The sequence below is a fragment of the Gambusia affinis genome, linkage group LG10, assembly GCF_019740435.1.
Source record: "Gambusia affinis linkage group LG10, SWU_Gaff_1.0, whole genome shotgun sequence".
Classification (NCBI taxonomy): Eukaryota; Metazoa; Chordata; class Actinopteri; order Cyprinodontiformes; family Poeciliidae; genus Gambusia; species Gambusia affinis.
Window position 1 is genome coordinate 2,919,102 of NC_057877.1, and position 16,013 is coordinate 2,935,114.

Genomic DNA, 16,013 nt, shown 5'->3' on the forward strand with positions numbered 1-16,013 from the left:
ACCCATTGAGCATGTTTGGGATGTGCTTGACTGGTGCATACGAAAGCGTGTACCAGTTCCCACTAATATCCAGCAACTTGGCACAGCCATTGAAGAGGAGTGGACCAACATTCCACAGGCCACAATTGACAATCTGATAAACTCTATGCAAAGAAGATGTGTTGCACTGCATGAGGAAAATGGTGGTCACACCAGCTACTGACTGGTTCTGAGTCCCCAGACCTCCAATAAAGCAAAAAAAAAAAGAAAAAAAAAGCCCATTTCAGAGTGGCCTTTTATTGTGGGCAGTATAAGGTACACCTGTACACTAATCATGATGTCAGATCAGCATCTTGATGTGGCACATCTGTGAGGCGGGATGGATTATCTCAGCAAAGCAGAAGTGTTCACTATCAAACATTTAGACAGATTTGTGGACATTTGAAATAAATGGTAATATTGTTTATCTGGAATGAATTTTAGATCTCACTCAAACAAAAGTGTTGCGTTTAGATTTTTGTTGAGTGTAATTAGACTGTTCATGTCTTTCAAAACAGATGCACATTTCTGAATCCTCATGCAATGAGGCTGACCTAGATTTTAGTTTTACAGGATAATTGAGGTTTTGCATGGTATTGCACACGCGAGTGACAAATCGATCGTATGTCAAATTCGGATTAAACTCATGACATCTGTGAGGAAAGTGGTCCCCCTATCTGTTCTGCAGAGCTACCCAGTGCCGTATGAAGGGACCGCGCGCTTTGCTTAGGGACTCTCTCCTCTCGCTCGCAGCTCTCCTCCTCCCTCAGGCCCCGCCTCTCCTCGAAAACCCTTGCAGTAAAACAGGCAGATAGACGCTCGTGAACTTAAAAACTTTTAGTACGGGGCGTTGTGAGGGGACAACTTTGCGAACAGTCGTTTTCCTTCAACAAAACTACCACTCCGACGGCAGAGACGAGAGGGAAGAAGGACTTTCATTCCCCCCACCCCATCAACCGGAGTGACTTTCACTAAGTTTTTCAGGGCATTTTGTGAGGACTCTTCGTGGTACGTCCGCTCTTCTTTTAAAGCTAACGGTTTGACTTTTTTGTTTTTGTTTTACCTAAAAAAAATAACATTTTCAGAAATACCTTACTGTTCAAAACAACATCTCAACACCCCTGTCTGTTGGTGGTGTATTAGAACCCGGTTTTAGTTGCGGAAACTTATATCCAGCTGAGCATCTGTCTCGTGCGTCCGTTGACGTGCAGCTCTTCAATCTCTCTCGCTGAAGCGCTTCTAGCTTATTGCATTAAGACATGGCTTCTTACATCCACTTTATAACTTTTTCTTACTAATCTATGAAAAAAAAGCAAATCCAAACACATATGAAGAGAATGTTTAGCCAGTGTGATATTCCCTTCAGATATCTAGAGGAGGTAGTGGGGCTGTGAGTGTGCTGTCAGGCTGGCACTCCACGCGTTGCTGTGGGGCGAAACGTGACTGACAGAACATGGGTGCAACGTTTGGGATAAGGACTTCTAATCGGTCAATAAATATATTTGCAACTCCGTTAAAAAGATGGCATTGTCTGCAGATGCCCCTGATCTGTATTTAGATCTGTTACAATATAAACAAAAAGTAATCTGTTCTTAAAGATGCTGCCCTCTGCTGTATATATTTCACTAAAAATACACACTACCTATAAAAAATTTGAGTTATAATTTATTAATTTCACCGCAAAATACGGGGAAAAACCCTCCAGATGCAGCTTTGTTTGTATTTGGATTGATGACATCACAAGAGACATAAGAAACCAGCTGAGATTTAAAGATCATGGAAGTTGCCATTAATGTATGTATGACTGAATTGAAATATTTTTGTTTTGTAAAATGCCTTGAGACGACATTTGTTGTAACTTGCTTATACATAAACAAACTGAATTGAATTAAAAGTCAAGATTTCTTAAAGAGTCACTAGAATTCTTAAATTTAATCATCTTAAAGTCAAGTCAACCTTAACAAGTCAACTCTGGGTCTTTAAATGTATTTATATCTTCTTACATTTATTTCATGTGTTTGTTGTTTTCAGGAAGGCTCTAGTTTTGTTCTTTTGTTCCTTGGAACAAAAGCGGCAGGGAGCGCGTTTAGTGCATGCTGCTTCTCGCCCGATTCAATGCATCAACCATAAACCTAGCACTGGGGAAGCTAACTGCTAATTTGTCAGTATTTTTGGAATTTTTTTTTTTCAGATGTTGTTTAATGATAATATAAATATAATATGTTATATATAAATGTAATATAATATAAATATTGCAAGTGACCCGTATTGCTAAATAGAAAGAAACACTGTCACTGTTAACACTGTAGAAAACCAAACCACAATAGAAAGGACAAGTAGTGAAAATGAAGACATTGTGCAAGAAAAAAAACAAAACAAAAAACATGTTCTGGATGTGCATGCATATTTGTGTCCATTATTAAATACCCATTTGTAGCATGCACGTATCTTGTCCCACATGTTGCAAAAATGTCCTGCCTGAGGCTCTCCCAATGCCAACCACTGCGGTGAAAAAGTTTTCACAGACAGTGCCTAGGTGTAAAAACACTAAAGTCCCATCCCGGAATTGGAACGCTCCAGTTTATCCTTGACAAAGTTTCATTTAGCTAGCTTATGCTGTTATGTGAAATATATTTACATTTTTACATCTTGATGTTCTTAAAATATTTTAAGAGTCATCCACTGAACTTACGGAAATTTGCAGGAAGTGCCAGTGTTTCTCTAAAATTATTGACATATTTGACTGACATGTTTTCATGTCAGCTTTCAAACATTTTTCTGATGTAAAATGGCTGAAGCAGCAGCTTATTTTCCACCTGTGACTCCATATTTCTAGAATAACAGATTTAACAAGTGCCATGTTAAATCTGTTACTCTATTATCTAGTTAATTGGTCAAGATAATCTGCCAGTTTGCTAGCAGTTTGTCCTTGTTTCAGATGACTTGAGCTGGTCAGCCAGCTGACCTACAGTGTGCAGCTACAGGTGGTGGGAGCGTTAGGGGCTGCGATATTCAGTTCTCCATACAGTCAGATAGAAGTCCAGCCTGTCTGGCTTTTTGCCTGGCATCTCATTACAAGGGTTTTAAACCATCGGAAAAGTACGAAGGAAACTTTCGCTGGATTTGAAACCATGAATTTTGGATGTCATGATAATCACTTCATGGTTAGTCATTACTGTATGCTAAAAATTTGCTTCAGGTTCTAAATATAGGGGATTTTTTTGTAAATATGAACATCACTTCTAAAATGCTATATACAGTTATTTGCTTGGTGTTGTCAGAGGGCTGGTAACAGGCATAAAAGTATTGAATGAGAGCTGTCTCATAGGTCAGTTTGATTATACAATGGAATAATGTTACAAATACATACAATTAGTCTGTGGTATTTCTTTGTAATTTAAATAACAGAGAAAAACCATCCATGTTTTTCAAGGCATCTTTTATTTGATATGTTCACAGCTGAAGACAGGCACAGTCAGTTGAAATATGTTATGATTGAATGTCTTTGTCTAGTGTTGGTGGTTTACAGACTTTTTAGTTGTTGTTTTTTTTATCAGTACTTTTTCGAACGAGGTATGAAATCTGAATTTATATCGGTGAAATCGGACGTTGTCTGTCTCTCCGTGCACATGCCTGGCTCTGTCGGTCGCTCTTTATCTGCCAGCAGCAGGCTGAGCTGCAGACTCCTGGACCACTTCTCCTCATGGTTGTCAGGTTCTGGGCATACCTTCTCCAAAACCACTAACAGCATTAAATGCAGTCGTGTGTTCTGTGGCTAAATTCTGTCCAAGATAGTTCCTTCCACACTGTGTGTGATACTGCAGTGACTGTGTTGCTTTGCATGCTAAGGAAGACCAGAGTAGAGGTTGAAGATACCAGCCCTGCCTAACAATGCTGCTTGTTACTTTTCACTGTTCGCCACAGTGATGTGTTGCCTTATTTCAGACATAGAAACATGTAAAAAGAAGACTCACTGTATTGTCCGAATTGTTACTTTTTGTGCATGAGGTAGCACATTAAAGTTAGAAAAGAAGGAACCAGGTGTGTATTTCTTAGAATGTTTGTACCATGTAGTAAATATTTGGTGTTTTCTCTTTCTCTACTTTTACGTAACTAGCATTGTTTAAGTAAATGAGGGTAGCTGTAGTATCTGTGCTTTCAGGATTAAGATTATGTAAAGCAAAGAAGCAAACCTCTACAAAATCAGTTGCTCAGGTTGATTATTATAAAAGTGGGGATTTGGGGCTTAGACTTGTACACACGGATATGTGAGATAAAAAGATGACGAAGTCAGTTAGATTTCATGTTGTTTAGTTAAACCTTTCCGCAGTTTATTAGTCATGTTGTTATATTGTTACATGTTGGCCTGCTACAGAAAATAGGCATTTCAAAAAATATGTGGTGTGTTACAGAGAAAGGAATGACATCTGAGCAGCTAGTGGTAAAAGCTCTTCTAGAGATTGGTTTTTATTTTGCAGATTTAGCAGTGATGAGGTCTCATTTTGGCAAGTTAAAATTTTTTACCTTAAAAAATCTTTTAAGGTAAGGTTTGACAGTAAAAGTCATTTCAAAACATGTGCAAGTGACCAAGCAAAGCAAAAAAAAAAAAAAAAAAAACATCTCTAAGGAGGCACATACTCTTTTTTTAACCACAAAGGACTGTGAGGCCCCACCTTGCTAAGATATCTGAAAAAGTGACTGCAGTTATATTCAGCAGAATAAAGCACACAATAATGCTCTCATGTCCTTTCCCCGCTCCACACTGCTGGTCAGCTGGCTGAAAGAAGGCCTCTTCACTATTCCTTCCCTTACACCACCAGCTCAGCTGATTGGAAATTTTTCAGGTCGCAAATAGAGCACACCCTACCATTCTGATTTCTGTTTAGCATAAGCCTGTCGCAATAAGCAATAAATCAGTTAAACACATGATAAATCAAAACAAGCTTGATCATTTCCATTTCCACAGTTGTTTGTTTTTCTTGTGTCCCTCTCTCTTTTATCAAAAGCTGGATGATGAATGGTTTCAGCCTGGTGCATTGGTCTGAATATCAATTTTGCTTATAGAGACGTCAGTATTAATTTAATTTGTTTAGCACTTTTTTAATGTATTTTGGACATTTAAAATATCATAGAGTTTCAGTGTTAACTATTTGTTAGAAATAAAGGTTTGTTAATCTTTGAGAGGCTGCACCTGCCATTATAATGCCATTTTTACCATTGTAATATTGAAAATGATCTCAATATAACAATATTATTGTTTATCGCAATAACTTCTGGGACAAAATTTGTTATTGTGACAGGCCTGGTTAAGCAGCCATGTGCAGGTTGGCTATCTGTGCTAGCCAACCTGTACATGGCTAGCACATGATTGCTTGGCATGATTGCCAAGCAATAATGCACACTTGAAGTCAGTTCAAGTTTTTGCATTAAAATCAAAATAACGCACAGTCAACGATAAATGTTTAATATATACTTATATATACTTATAAATGTATAAGTATAAGATATGGAAACAATTGTTTGTACTCATTCTATCACACTGTGAGAATCCGCTAGCTGCAGGTGGCCACAGAGCAAGCTTGTTTCAGATTAGTAGCTTAGTCGTCCAGATACAACATGTAATACAGACGGTCTGCTAAGATTTCCCTCTGTGATTACTACAACAACATCTCTACTCTGTTCCTAGCAACACAACATGCACAGGAGGCAGTCGTGATGATAGATGGAAGCCAGGGCTTTAACACTGAAGCCACCACAAGTATGTCACTTGGTTTCAGCAGTTTTCAGGAGAATCTGGTAGCTCCTTCAAAGCTCTCCGTGTTCGGATGAGATTTCCAGACTTTCTTTGTGTTGCCGCAAGAAAATCAAAAGCTTTAGGTGGAAAACTGCTAGAGTTATCTCACACCAGGTTGAAAACGTCTCCGTAAATCTTTTAATATGCCTGGGTAAAGCGCCGCTAATCTGCAGCGCAGCAGAAGAGAAGAAGACGACAGCAATTTGCCTTTGATTGTGGTCTCTGCTTCCCAAAAAGTGTTGCAACACAGCCTCACCGTGTTTAGTTAGTAAGGAGGTGAATGTCAAGGAGGAGCATAAATCAAACAGAGGGGCACTAATCCTCCCTGATGAGCTAATAGTGTAATATTTGTCAAGATCTTCCCAAAAAGACTTCCCAGCCCATGCAGCTGCCGCACACTGAAAGGCCCTTTTGTCTTCTGAACGCTGCTTGCTCTGCAGAGTGATGCACCTAAGCGCTTTGTGCATCACTTCCCATGCACACTTTTCGGGTTCACTGCAGTGCACATACGTGTGCACATGTGCCTGCTGTTCGCGGCTTCCATTCTGGTCCAAGGCGCTGCTTTTAAGCTGTGAACAAGTGGGCTTCCTGTTACAGTACCTTGCACACATGGATTTTACATCGATGTGGGTACAGTTACAGTCTGGTTGTCATGACGAAAATAGGCAGCACTTAAGGTAGCGGTGTGCTTGACTTTTATCTGGACCATATGTTTCATGAGAAATGTGCACAGTATATAGAGTGTGTAGGACTCATAATTGGTTTGAGCTTTCTGTAGGATTTCCTATCCATCCATCCATCCATCCATCCATCCATTTTCTGTTCACCCTTGTCCCTAATGGGGTCAAAAGGGTTGCTGGTGCCTTTCTCCAGCTACGTTCCGCGTGAGAGGCGGGGTCACCCTGGAGAGGTCGCCAGTCTGTCGCAGGGCAAGGATTTCCTAAAAATCTATAATTTTTTTTGTTTCTTTTTCGAAGTTATAGGATACACAAAGTTTATGGCAATAAATTTAAGTTTTTGTCATTGAACCGTAAACACCACTTTATGTGTTTGATTCTTGTATTTGTACAGAGAAAAATAAGATTTTGTGATTCTTGTACAAAATGCTCAACTGTAATTTTTCATGCTTGCAAGTTCACGCTGATGTGTGCGACTGTATCAAGCTGCTTACTCCCAGACCCCACTGGCAAGTCACAGTGTGTCCTGATGCCTTTAATGAAAGTGTGTTTATAATCTGTGGCATATTGCAGAGTGTTTAACACCCTCCAATTAAGTCACTCCTGCACTTTTTACACACTCTGACCTTTCACAGAGTTGTTTGCAGAATGGCCCTTTGAAGCGTGTGTTACCCCCAATTAACCCCCCAAATTAATCCCCTGGTCTGCAAACTGGCTGCTCCTCTTGTCTCATCTGATCGCTCCCACAGTACAGACAAAGCACTACCCTGTCACCCCCGCTGTTTGTTCATGCTCAGGTTTGACTTTCTTCCCCAGCTGACATCTTTTATTTCTGCTTCTTTTGCAGCTGGAGCTGGAAGGTGGCTTCCTGTAGACCCATTTACGGGGAAGAAAATCTTTACGAAAAACAGAGAGAGAGAGTTGCAACTTACCCCACTGACATCACATCAGAGGCTGCAAGGAAAAACAAAATGGCTCAAAGATCCTGCATTCCTTTGATGCTTCTTGCATTATGCTGCCTGACGTCAGCAGGTGAGTTTACTCAAGAGATCATAGTAAACATGTGAACCTGGGCGTTGCATATGCCCTGCACATCATGCATCTGTTTACAGGATTTCTGTTTCAATATTCCATGATGTTCTAGACTCTAATTTCTGTATATTTTTTTCTATGCACTTTGGACATTCAAGTGCAAAACATTACTCTTGAACCTCCCTGAGTGGTTGCTTGGTCTTATTATTTATATAGGTACCACAAATAACGTAATAATGAAATAAGTTAATGTGTAGTAACGGGGTATTTTGCTACTTTTGTGGCACCTGGACTAACTTAGATGAGATCTGACCTGCCACATAATCAATTGAAGATGTTTGATGAAATGACACCTTATATCATGTTTGCAAAGATGTTGGCAAGCATCTTTGCAATTTTATAGCCATTACATGAGTTATCCAGAGACCAAACATATAAAGAAATGACCCTTTTGGATATCTGAATGAGTGTATCTTCACTTCAAAATCAAAACACAGAAGATGTGATGTGACAAATCAAATAGTAAATCAAAAGTGTAAGTATGGAATACATAGACCATCAGGAAAAAAAAAGACAAGCTCATTTTGTGAAGGTAAACTGACAGAATTCATTTAAAAGGCCTCAGAAAAATGTTTCTATTATAGGTCATGAAACTGTCATAAATCAACAGCGTCTTCAGATTAGTTGCAGGACTGACTTCTATACTTCCTGCCCACAGCATCACTATCTACAATGAATCTGAAGATACTTAATGATAAGAGTTGCAGCAACATTTACTTTCTCTTTAGGATGAATGAAGTATTCAAATTGAATTTATGTGCTTAAGTATCTATTTGATAATGTTCTATTTGCTTATTTGATTATGAGCACATTGGAGTTCCATATTGCTCTGTCACAGAGCCTGACAATCACAATTTAGGCTATGCTGTGGGATTTTCCACTTTTATCTCCCAGCATGCCTTTCTTGACAGTGCATGTCAGAGTCGTGAGTGAGGAGGATTAATACTCATGAAAGTGCTGACAAACACAATCTCAGAATGAAAAGACCCAGCAGGCCTCAGCAGGTGTACTTGTCAGATTGTGTGGAATGACATCATAATGCTACCAATTATGCAGAAACAGAACAGCAACCAAAGCAAAAAGAGAAAATTAGGAACTTTGGCATGCTATGTCAAATTAGCTCTGGATGACATCATCAAATGCCTCAACCAACGCTACTAATCCTAACTAATTTATCAAACTGTCGTTCATTGTTTTGCTAAATGTGCATGTCTGTATTCTCTCCAGTATTTTCTCAAACAGAAGGAATCCTTACAGTTGTTGAGAATATCAGCCTACTGTCTGTCAGCACTTTAAAGTCATTTTTTACCTTCTCATTCAAACCAGGTCTGCTTCAGTGAAGCATAACTTTGTTTTGCTGTAAATTACAGAAGTAGAATAAAGTAGTCAAAGTTGCTGTATCTCTAAAAACTTTAACCTAAAAGCGAAAACAAAAATTGCTTGCACGTTTTTATTTTTTATTAAAAAATAAACACAAATATAAAAACTTTAATTAAATTATTCTTTTTTAGCTAAACTTCTTGAATTTAGGCCTTATTTTGTTGCAACTTCTTTCAACTAGCTGACTAAAAATAAGCAGCAACAGTTTGTAAAAAGAATGCTTCTCTTCTACTTACAACAAAAGACAATGTTAGCCGTCCTGGCACTTTTTAAAATTGCATGTGCAGGAAGTTAAACTGCAGAGACCATGTGATGGAATATTTTGGTGCTATACCTTGAAACTGGAGAAGAGCCAGTGCCTAGCATCTTTGTTCTGATGAAACAGAGCCATCTGTTTCAACTGGTACAACACTCTGAGTTTCAGTTTGTTGAGCTGTCAAAGTCTTAGTGATAAATGAGAATGCAATGCTTACACTTTGGTCAAATTTTGCATAAAACTCTTTGATTGTTTACAATGTAGACAAAAATGATCTGTGGTTTTCCACAATGACTTACCAAAACATAATCTGTCAAAGTTACCTACGTAGAGTAACTTCTCAATAGATAAATCAGAGTATAAATCAATAAAAAATTACTTAATTTCAGCCACTTTAAAATTTTGTCCATTTTACACAGCAAACTTTAAATATTCCTTTATTTGAGGTAACTTCTAGGATGCTGGATTACATAAAATGCTGTCTGGTTATACTGTAATGCTAAGAGAAAAGTCAGGGTAAGACCACAGCTATTAGGTCTCATTTTGTCTCCACTAGTAACATCTCCACCAATTTTCCTGCCTCCTGAGGTTAGTCAGAATACTTTGCTGCACATTGGTTCTGGAGACTGTGGTTATATCTTTCATGGATATCTTTCATGGTTACCCATGAACGATATAACCACAGCCATGGTGTCTCCTCAGCTTGATGCAAGCTATGGAGACATCACCGCTCTAGATAGCAACAGTGGTTTTCTTTGCTTTGCTTGGGAATCTGACCAACTTTATCAGTCTGGTACTCAGCCCCATGTTTTGATGAAAAATCTGTTAAAATAGTTATGGTCATGTTGCAAAGTAACCTTAGACAGAAGTATGTCCATTTCACCTAGATTGGTTTCATATTGCAACATCATAGTATTTTTGCTTTGCCAGTGCAGGGATAGTTACCAAAAAAATAAATAAATAAATAAAAAATCCCAAAAACAAAGCAAATAAATTGTGGGCTGTGTTTTTCATACTTTCAGTTTGTTTGCCGCCAGAGGTTGTTTTTTAAAAGCTCCTCTCCGTTCTCGGGGGATTTGAGTGGCACTCAGCGGAGCTGACTTTTGCTCTAATGAAAACAAAAGCAGTGTAGTCAGTTTGTGTTTTGGGCAGAGAAAACATCATCTGTCCCACAATGCCAGGATCTAGAACACAATGAAGTCCCGTATGAAGTTTTCCTCTAAATTCTTCCTCATACCGCAAGAAGCATTGTTGTATCGTGTCACAAGGGACAGATATTTACAGTCAGACAACCAAGTGCCCTTTCCTCCAAAGTGCACTGGTAGCAAGCGTGCTTGCAATTTTGGTTTACTGACAAAGTTTCAGATATTTCTCTTTAATACCAATTAGGTTACCAGAACATGCACATACTTAATTTTTGTCTGTCTTGCTTGCTTTGTTTGTTGTTTCCTTTTTTGCTTTCTATTAAAATAATTTTGTATATTCACATCTGACTCTACCTCTCATCTTTGTATATGTCTGTTATGTTGTTGCATCTGTGTAAACACTCAGGTCTGCCTTTAAACTAGCTGGAATAGCTTTTGGGTATTGCTTAGATTAGCCTATAATGAATCTGCCATTAGTGAAATGTAACCCTGGATCTGAGCCTCCCAAAGCTCCTGAAACCCAGAGTGTACCTTTGACATCTATATTTCAGTTGCTTTTTGCCGTCGTCATATTTTTTTTTCCTTCCATATAATCATTACCATTTTGTGGTTGCCTCTCCCCAGATTGCTATTACCACCATTTTGGGAGGGGATGTGCAGGCACATTTGTGCTGACTTGGTGTTTTGCAAGGAAATGAAGTCTTTCAGGAGCCATGCCATGTATTACAGAGACTTGCAAAAGTATTCAAATCTTTTGTATTTGGTCACATTTTGCAACTTTGCAACTAGAAACTTATGAAAAATGTTGTTGAATAACAAATCTAAAAAAGTCTGGCATGCATTTGCATTTCCCTCCTTATTCCCGGATTGTGCTGCATTTATCTTTTTCCATCTTGCTATAATTCTGAGCAAATCCCCTCTTCTCTCTCCCTGGTAAAGACAAGCCTCCCCACAGCATGACCCTGCCACCACCACGTTTCATATTGTCACTTTCTTATGTCATTTTGTGCCAAAAGTGATGTTTGCAAAAAATTACCACCTTATTTTTGCGAAGACAATTTAAGAAAAAGAAAACAACAACTCATTTTTGGGGGAATAAAAGACGCAGGCCATTATTTTAGGAAAGTGATAACATTAGGAATTATTATTTTTGAAAAGTGTTGGGCTTCTGCACAGATAGTATTTTGCATGTAATCCAAAAAGTAAAATTTAGCATACGACTAAAGTACCTTTCTATAGATTTTAAAGGTCAAAATGATCATTTCCCCAGGACAAAGCACTAACGACACTGAATGCATTCTCAGCATTTAGGCCACATGCTTTACTTTCAGCTTTTCGGTAAAGTAAACAAGTTCCTTCTGTCTGGATTTTTGTATATTATTGGCAGACGCAAGTCATTGCAATGCCAGAAGTGGTTGTAACTTTTTTCCCCCTCCTTCCACCACAGTTGAGCAAAAGGTTTGTCTCTGTATCCACAATGCTTTCTTAGGGCCAGCGAGAGTCAGCACTGCCAGAATGTATTGTGCAACCACTGTAATATGAGAGTTGGCGTAGTCGGGGGGGAAGAGGAGAGAGGCAGGCGCAGGCGTGGGGCGTCTGGTCCTGATCGACACACTCCACACACGGACGGCGTGCCAAACCGACAAAGTCCATTCCAGCGCGCTAAACCAGATGTTGCTGTGTGATTCATGCCGAGGAACCAGAGCGGTGCAGCGAAGAGGCCGTGCTTCTAGGCATAGTGGTTGGGATGTTTACATAGCAACGGGAGTCCTGACTGTGTCTAATTACAGGTCTGCTCTGCCCCCATGGTGAGGCCTTTATCTTAGCAGTACTGTCCAGGAGGAGGATTCATTCTGGCCCTCTGTGTTTAGTGCTCCTTTAACATTGCATTTCCAACTTTAATGAACAACACAGTGTAAATGGAAGGACAGATGACACACTGTTTTTCTTTACTCAAATATTCTTCCGACTGCAGAAGCACATCAACACAAGGAGAGGAAAGTGCGCATGCATTCCTCCGAATAGATATGTCATGTCTGCCATGTCTTGTCAGCGTTCCGATAAGAGGATGCTTACGCAAATCCGAAGGAGTAAACTGAATCCCGCCCTCCTTTCTCTCTCTCTCTGTCTAACTCTTTTTCTCCTTGGTTCCAGTAAGACGATGTGTAAATAATTTTGGTCGGAGCCAGTAATAGGAGACATCTGGGGTGATAGTGTGCTTTCCATTGTGTTCATCGGCTCTGTGGAAAATAGTGAGTACTGAGGCTGTAGTAGAGTAAGAATTGTAGAGTTACATTTGCTGTGACTTCATAGAAGAAAGAGATGGGAATATTCAAATGAATAATAATAACAATACTTTCCTTGTTGAGATAACCTTAGAAGGAAGGTGTTTACATCGTCACTTTATGGCTTTTATTATTATCAGCTGTAGTTTCAGCTTTCTGAATGACTCTGAAGGTCTTTCTAGGGGGTGTGAGCTAATGGCCTCCAGGGTGATATCGTTCATCAAACTAGCCCCCTCCTTTGGCCTCAGCTTCCCCACTCCACTTCCACTAGTTCCAGTCTTTCTGAAAGACCTGGTCCAAGTTTTTGCAATGGTTCTGTGGAAAACCCAATGTCTGTCCAATGAATGACAGTGTGTCCTCATTAGATGTCCTTAGATAACAAAATACATTCTCAGAAAAACAGTGCACTCTTTTTCCACTTGTGTTCCAGAATTTCATTTTGGATGTAAAAGTGGGAAGAAAGAAAATTTAGAGGAAATAAATGAACTCACAGGTGCTGTGAATATTTGAGAAAGTTATCAGATAGGCTGGTGCTTGGCTAGAAAATAGCTAAATCTTCTTATTTATTGTGATAGTTCAAATTTTTTGATGGAAGATTTTGAGGAGTTATTATCATTAATAGTTCCTTTACTCATTCTAGAAAGTCATCAATTGGTTGAAAAGTGAAGAGCAGGACAGGGAGAGGTACATCGAATCGGGGGCCACTGTTTTGCTAGTTTTAGCAATTAGAGGATGTTTTCACACCTGATGGTCTGGTAGACTCGGTTCAATAGGGGACCAAAATTGTTACGTGTTCAGCTGGCGCAGATCGCTTTCACACTGCTTGGTTGTCAAACGAACCAAACCTTTTGAAAAACCAGTTTAACCCCTCACTTATGGCGACGCTGCACCAAGAATGACTGAACGAAACAGCACAAAAACCTCAGACACTGAGGACAAATTCCTTCTTCATGGAATGTAAACAAATAGAGTAGTGTCAAAACCTGGGTTTTTAGGTGGACCATTTAAAACCTGCTTTTAGCTGGTTAGGTTGAGTCCTATCAATGGCTAACATATTGATAGGACTCAATGTGTTAGCCACCGAGTCTTATCAGATTCTTAGTAATCTTTTAATTCTTACTGATCTGTCTCCATTCAGTCATTGAATCCCAATCCAACTAATCACACGACCCAAGTGTATTTACTCCCCCTGCTTGCTTCATTTCATTACTAAATTATACTTGTGCCTGTCTCTGAACCTAGTTATGCCTCAATTTCTCTTGCTGCATAGAGTTTGGACATGGACATTGCTTTGGCCTGCTAAGCAATCACACACATTGAAAGTAGATTTAGGAAGCTGGCACCCTCTACCTATGTAACTTTGGCATTGTAACACAAACTTTGTTTTGTTGAGAAAGCGATCACAAACTGAACAAAGGTCTCTTGTGGAAATATAAATGGTTAATATGCACACTGTAGACTGGCAATGTTGTAACATAAATGGTTAGATACTGGTACAACACTCTGAGAACTACAATCATACAACAAAATGACATCTACCTATTAATATTAAGGGAACTGTTGCTGATAAAAACATAATTTTAAACAAATCTAGCTACCACTTTGCACTTTCCATAATGCATGTTGTCTGGCCATATAATGTGTTTTTCTTTTTGGTCAGAAAGAATCTTTTGGGCTTGTTTGCTGTCTGGTGCCTGTCCTGACCCGCTTGCTATTTATCACACTTTGTATTTTGTTAACTGTCCAGTTAAGAGGTCCTCCCAGCTCCTCCGTACGTGTTAATACTTGAGGCAGAATGGCATTTGACAAGTCATTCCTCTTCTTTTCCCTCCCTTTCATTGAGGAAGCCCCGTGGAATGAAGCCTCTTCCAGTCTGTGTGTGAAAGTGGCGTTTGCCTTGGCCCTATTCACCTCTGGCTCTGTCACACTGGCCTTCCTCACTGGCACAGAGACTCGGCATTGTTTCAGCTTTTGCTCTCTGTTTATGGTAACCTATAATTTTTTTTCTTGAGCTTAAAAGGAAGGAATTGTCAGTTTGCATGCACGATTAAAAAAAGGAAAATATGTCTATACCTCGAAGCAGCATCATTGTGATCAAAACCAGCATACTTTTACCTAACTTTGTTGCTCAATGTCTGTTGATTCAAAGACAATAAAAATACATACAAGCCAGAGACATCTGAGTAAAACCAGATTAGGAAAATATTACTTAACTGGGACATTTCTACAGTTTATGTCTCCAGTTTATGAAAGTTTTTTTCAAAGCCCAGATAAAGATGGGCATTTGTCTTTACCAGAGATTTGTGGTGAGTTTCTAAATCTCCGTTTTTAAAAACAGCTACTAGTGGTCTGCCAGTAAAGATTTTGGTTAACCTCAATGTCTCTTTAATCACAATTATTATCAATTTTTCTAAGGATTTTTTTTTCAAGTTTTCTTGCTGCCAGCCATTAGTTATATTAGAAGCAGATTTGACATCACACTGTGTGTGTGAGATAGCAGTTATTTCTTACAATAGTTTTAACCAAGATTTAAAAAATGACAGTTTACATTTGCTGTCTTTAGCATCTTATGCTAGCAATACGCATAATTAGTGCAGATAGTATTTCTGAAAGACCACTTTCTGTATTTATTCCCTACAGAGGCTGTACTTCTTTACTTTAATTCTAAAAATACCTAAAGCCTGCCAGTGTTTACAAATGCAACATGAAGTTGAGGAATGGAGTTTGGAAACTGTAAACAATAAAAGGGTTCCAGGTAATTTTGCTCCTTCAGTTTTTGTAACTTTGCAGTTCCAGTTGTTTCTTTCCTGACTATTTGTACTGTATTGTAAGGAATTGCGATTTTATGGCCCCAGTTAGTAAAATTCACCAACGGAAATTATTTTGGCTTGATCATGGGTCATAATATGTTGCATTTTATAAAGAGTCAGCTTGCCATTAAGAACTAAAATAAATGGGTTGAAATCAATATATTGGAGAGTAATATCAATTGAATTCAGTTTTGTCTAAGACTTTAACATTGCCACTGTCATCTGGACTATGTCTCTTTGGCAACAGTCACTTCAAAGATTGACCTAAAATACCAATCAAACTGTGTAGTTCAGAGAATAAACTTTAAAATACTTTACTATTCATAAACTGTTCTTTTATAAATCTTTGAACAGCAGAAAAATACATTAAAGACCTGCTGTCATCTTGTCAAACCTCCAGATCAATCAGATCTTTTGGTTCAAGTCTACGCTGTATCCCCAGAGTCAGAGCCAATCTGGAACAAACTTCCAGAAAAGTTCTGAGTTTGTTTTCCCTCTTTTTCAGTTAGACAGAACATTACTGATTTTGTTCTGTACACTCGATAAAAGGATGACA

At 38.8% G+C, this 16,013-nt stretch overlaps 1 protein-coding gene across 2 annotated transcripts in view; it reads left to right on the forward strand.

The window, feature by feature from the left end:
• The first annotated feature begins 809 nt into the window (after nucleotides 1-809).
• Nucleotides 810-16,013, forward strand: part of tgfbr3 (transforming growth factor, beta receptor III) — a 79,364-nt gene continuing 64,160 nt past the window's right edge. The window contains exons 1-2 of one of the 2 annotated variants that reach the window (XM_044128583.1): nucleotides 810-1,026; nucleotides 7,337-7,521. In XM_044128583.1, the coding sequence (XP_043984518.1) occupies nucleotides 7,461-7,521 (61 nt within the window). In that variant the 5' untranslated portion in view covers nucleotides 810-1,026; nucleotides 7,337-7,460. The remainder of the gene's footprint in view (nucleotides 1,027-7,336; nucleotides 7,522-16,013) is intronic. The other variant, XM_044128584.1, reaches the window with a different exon arrangement.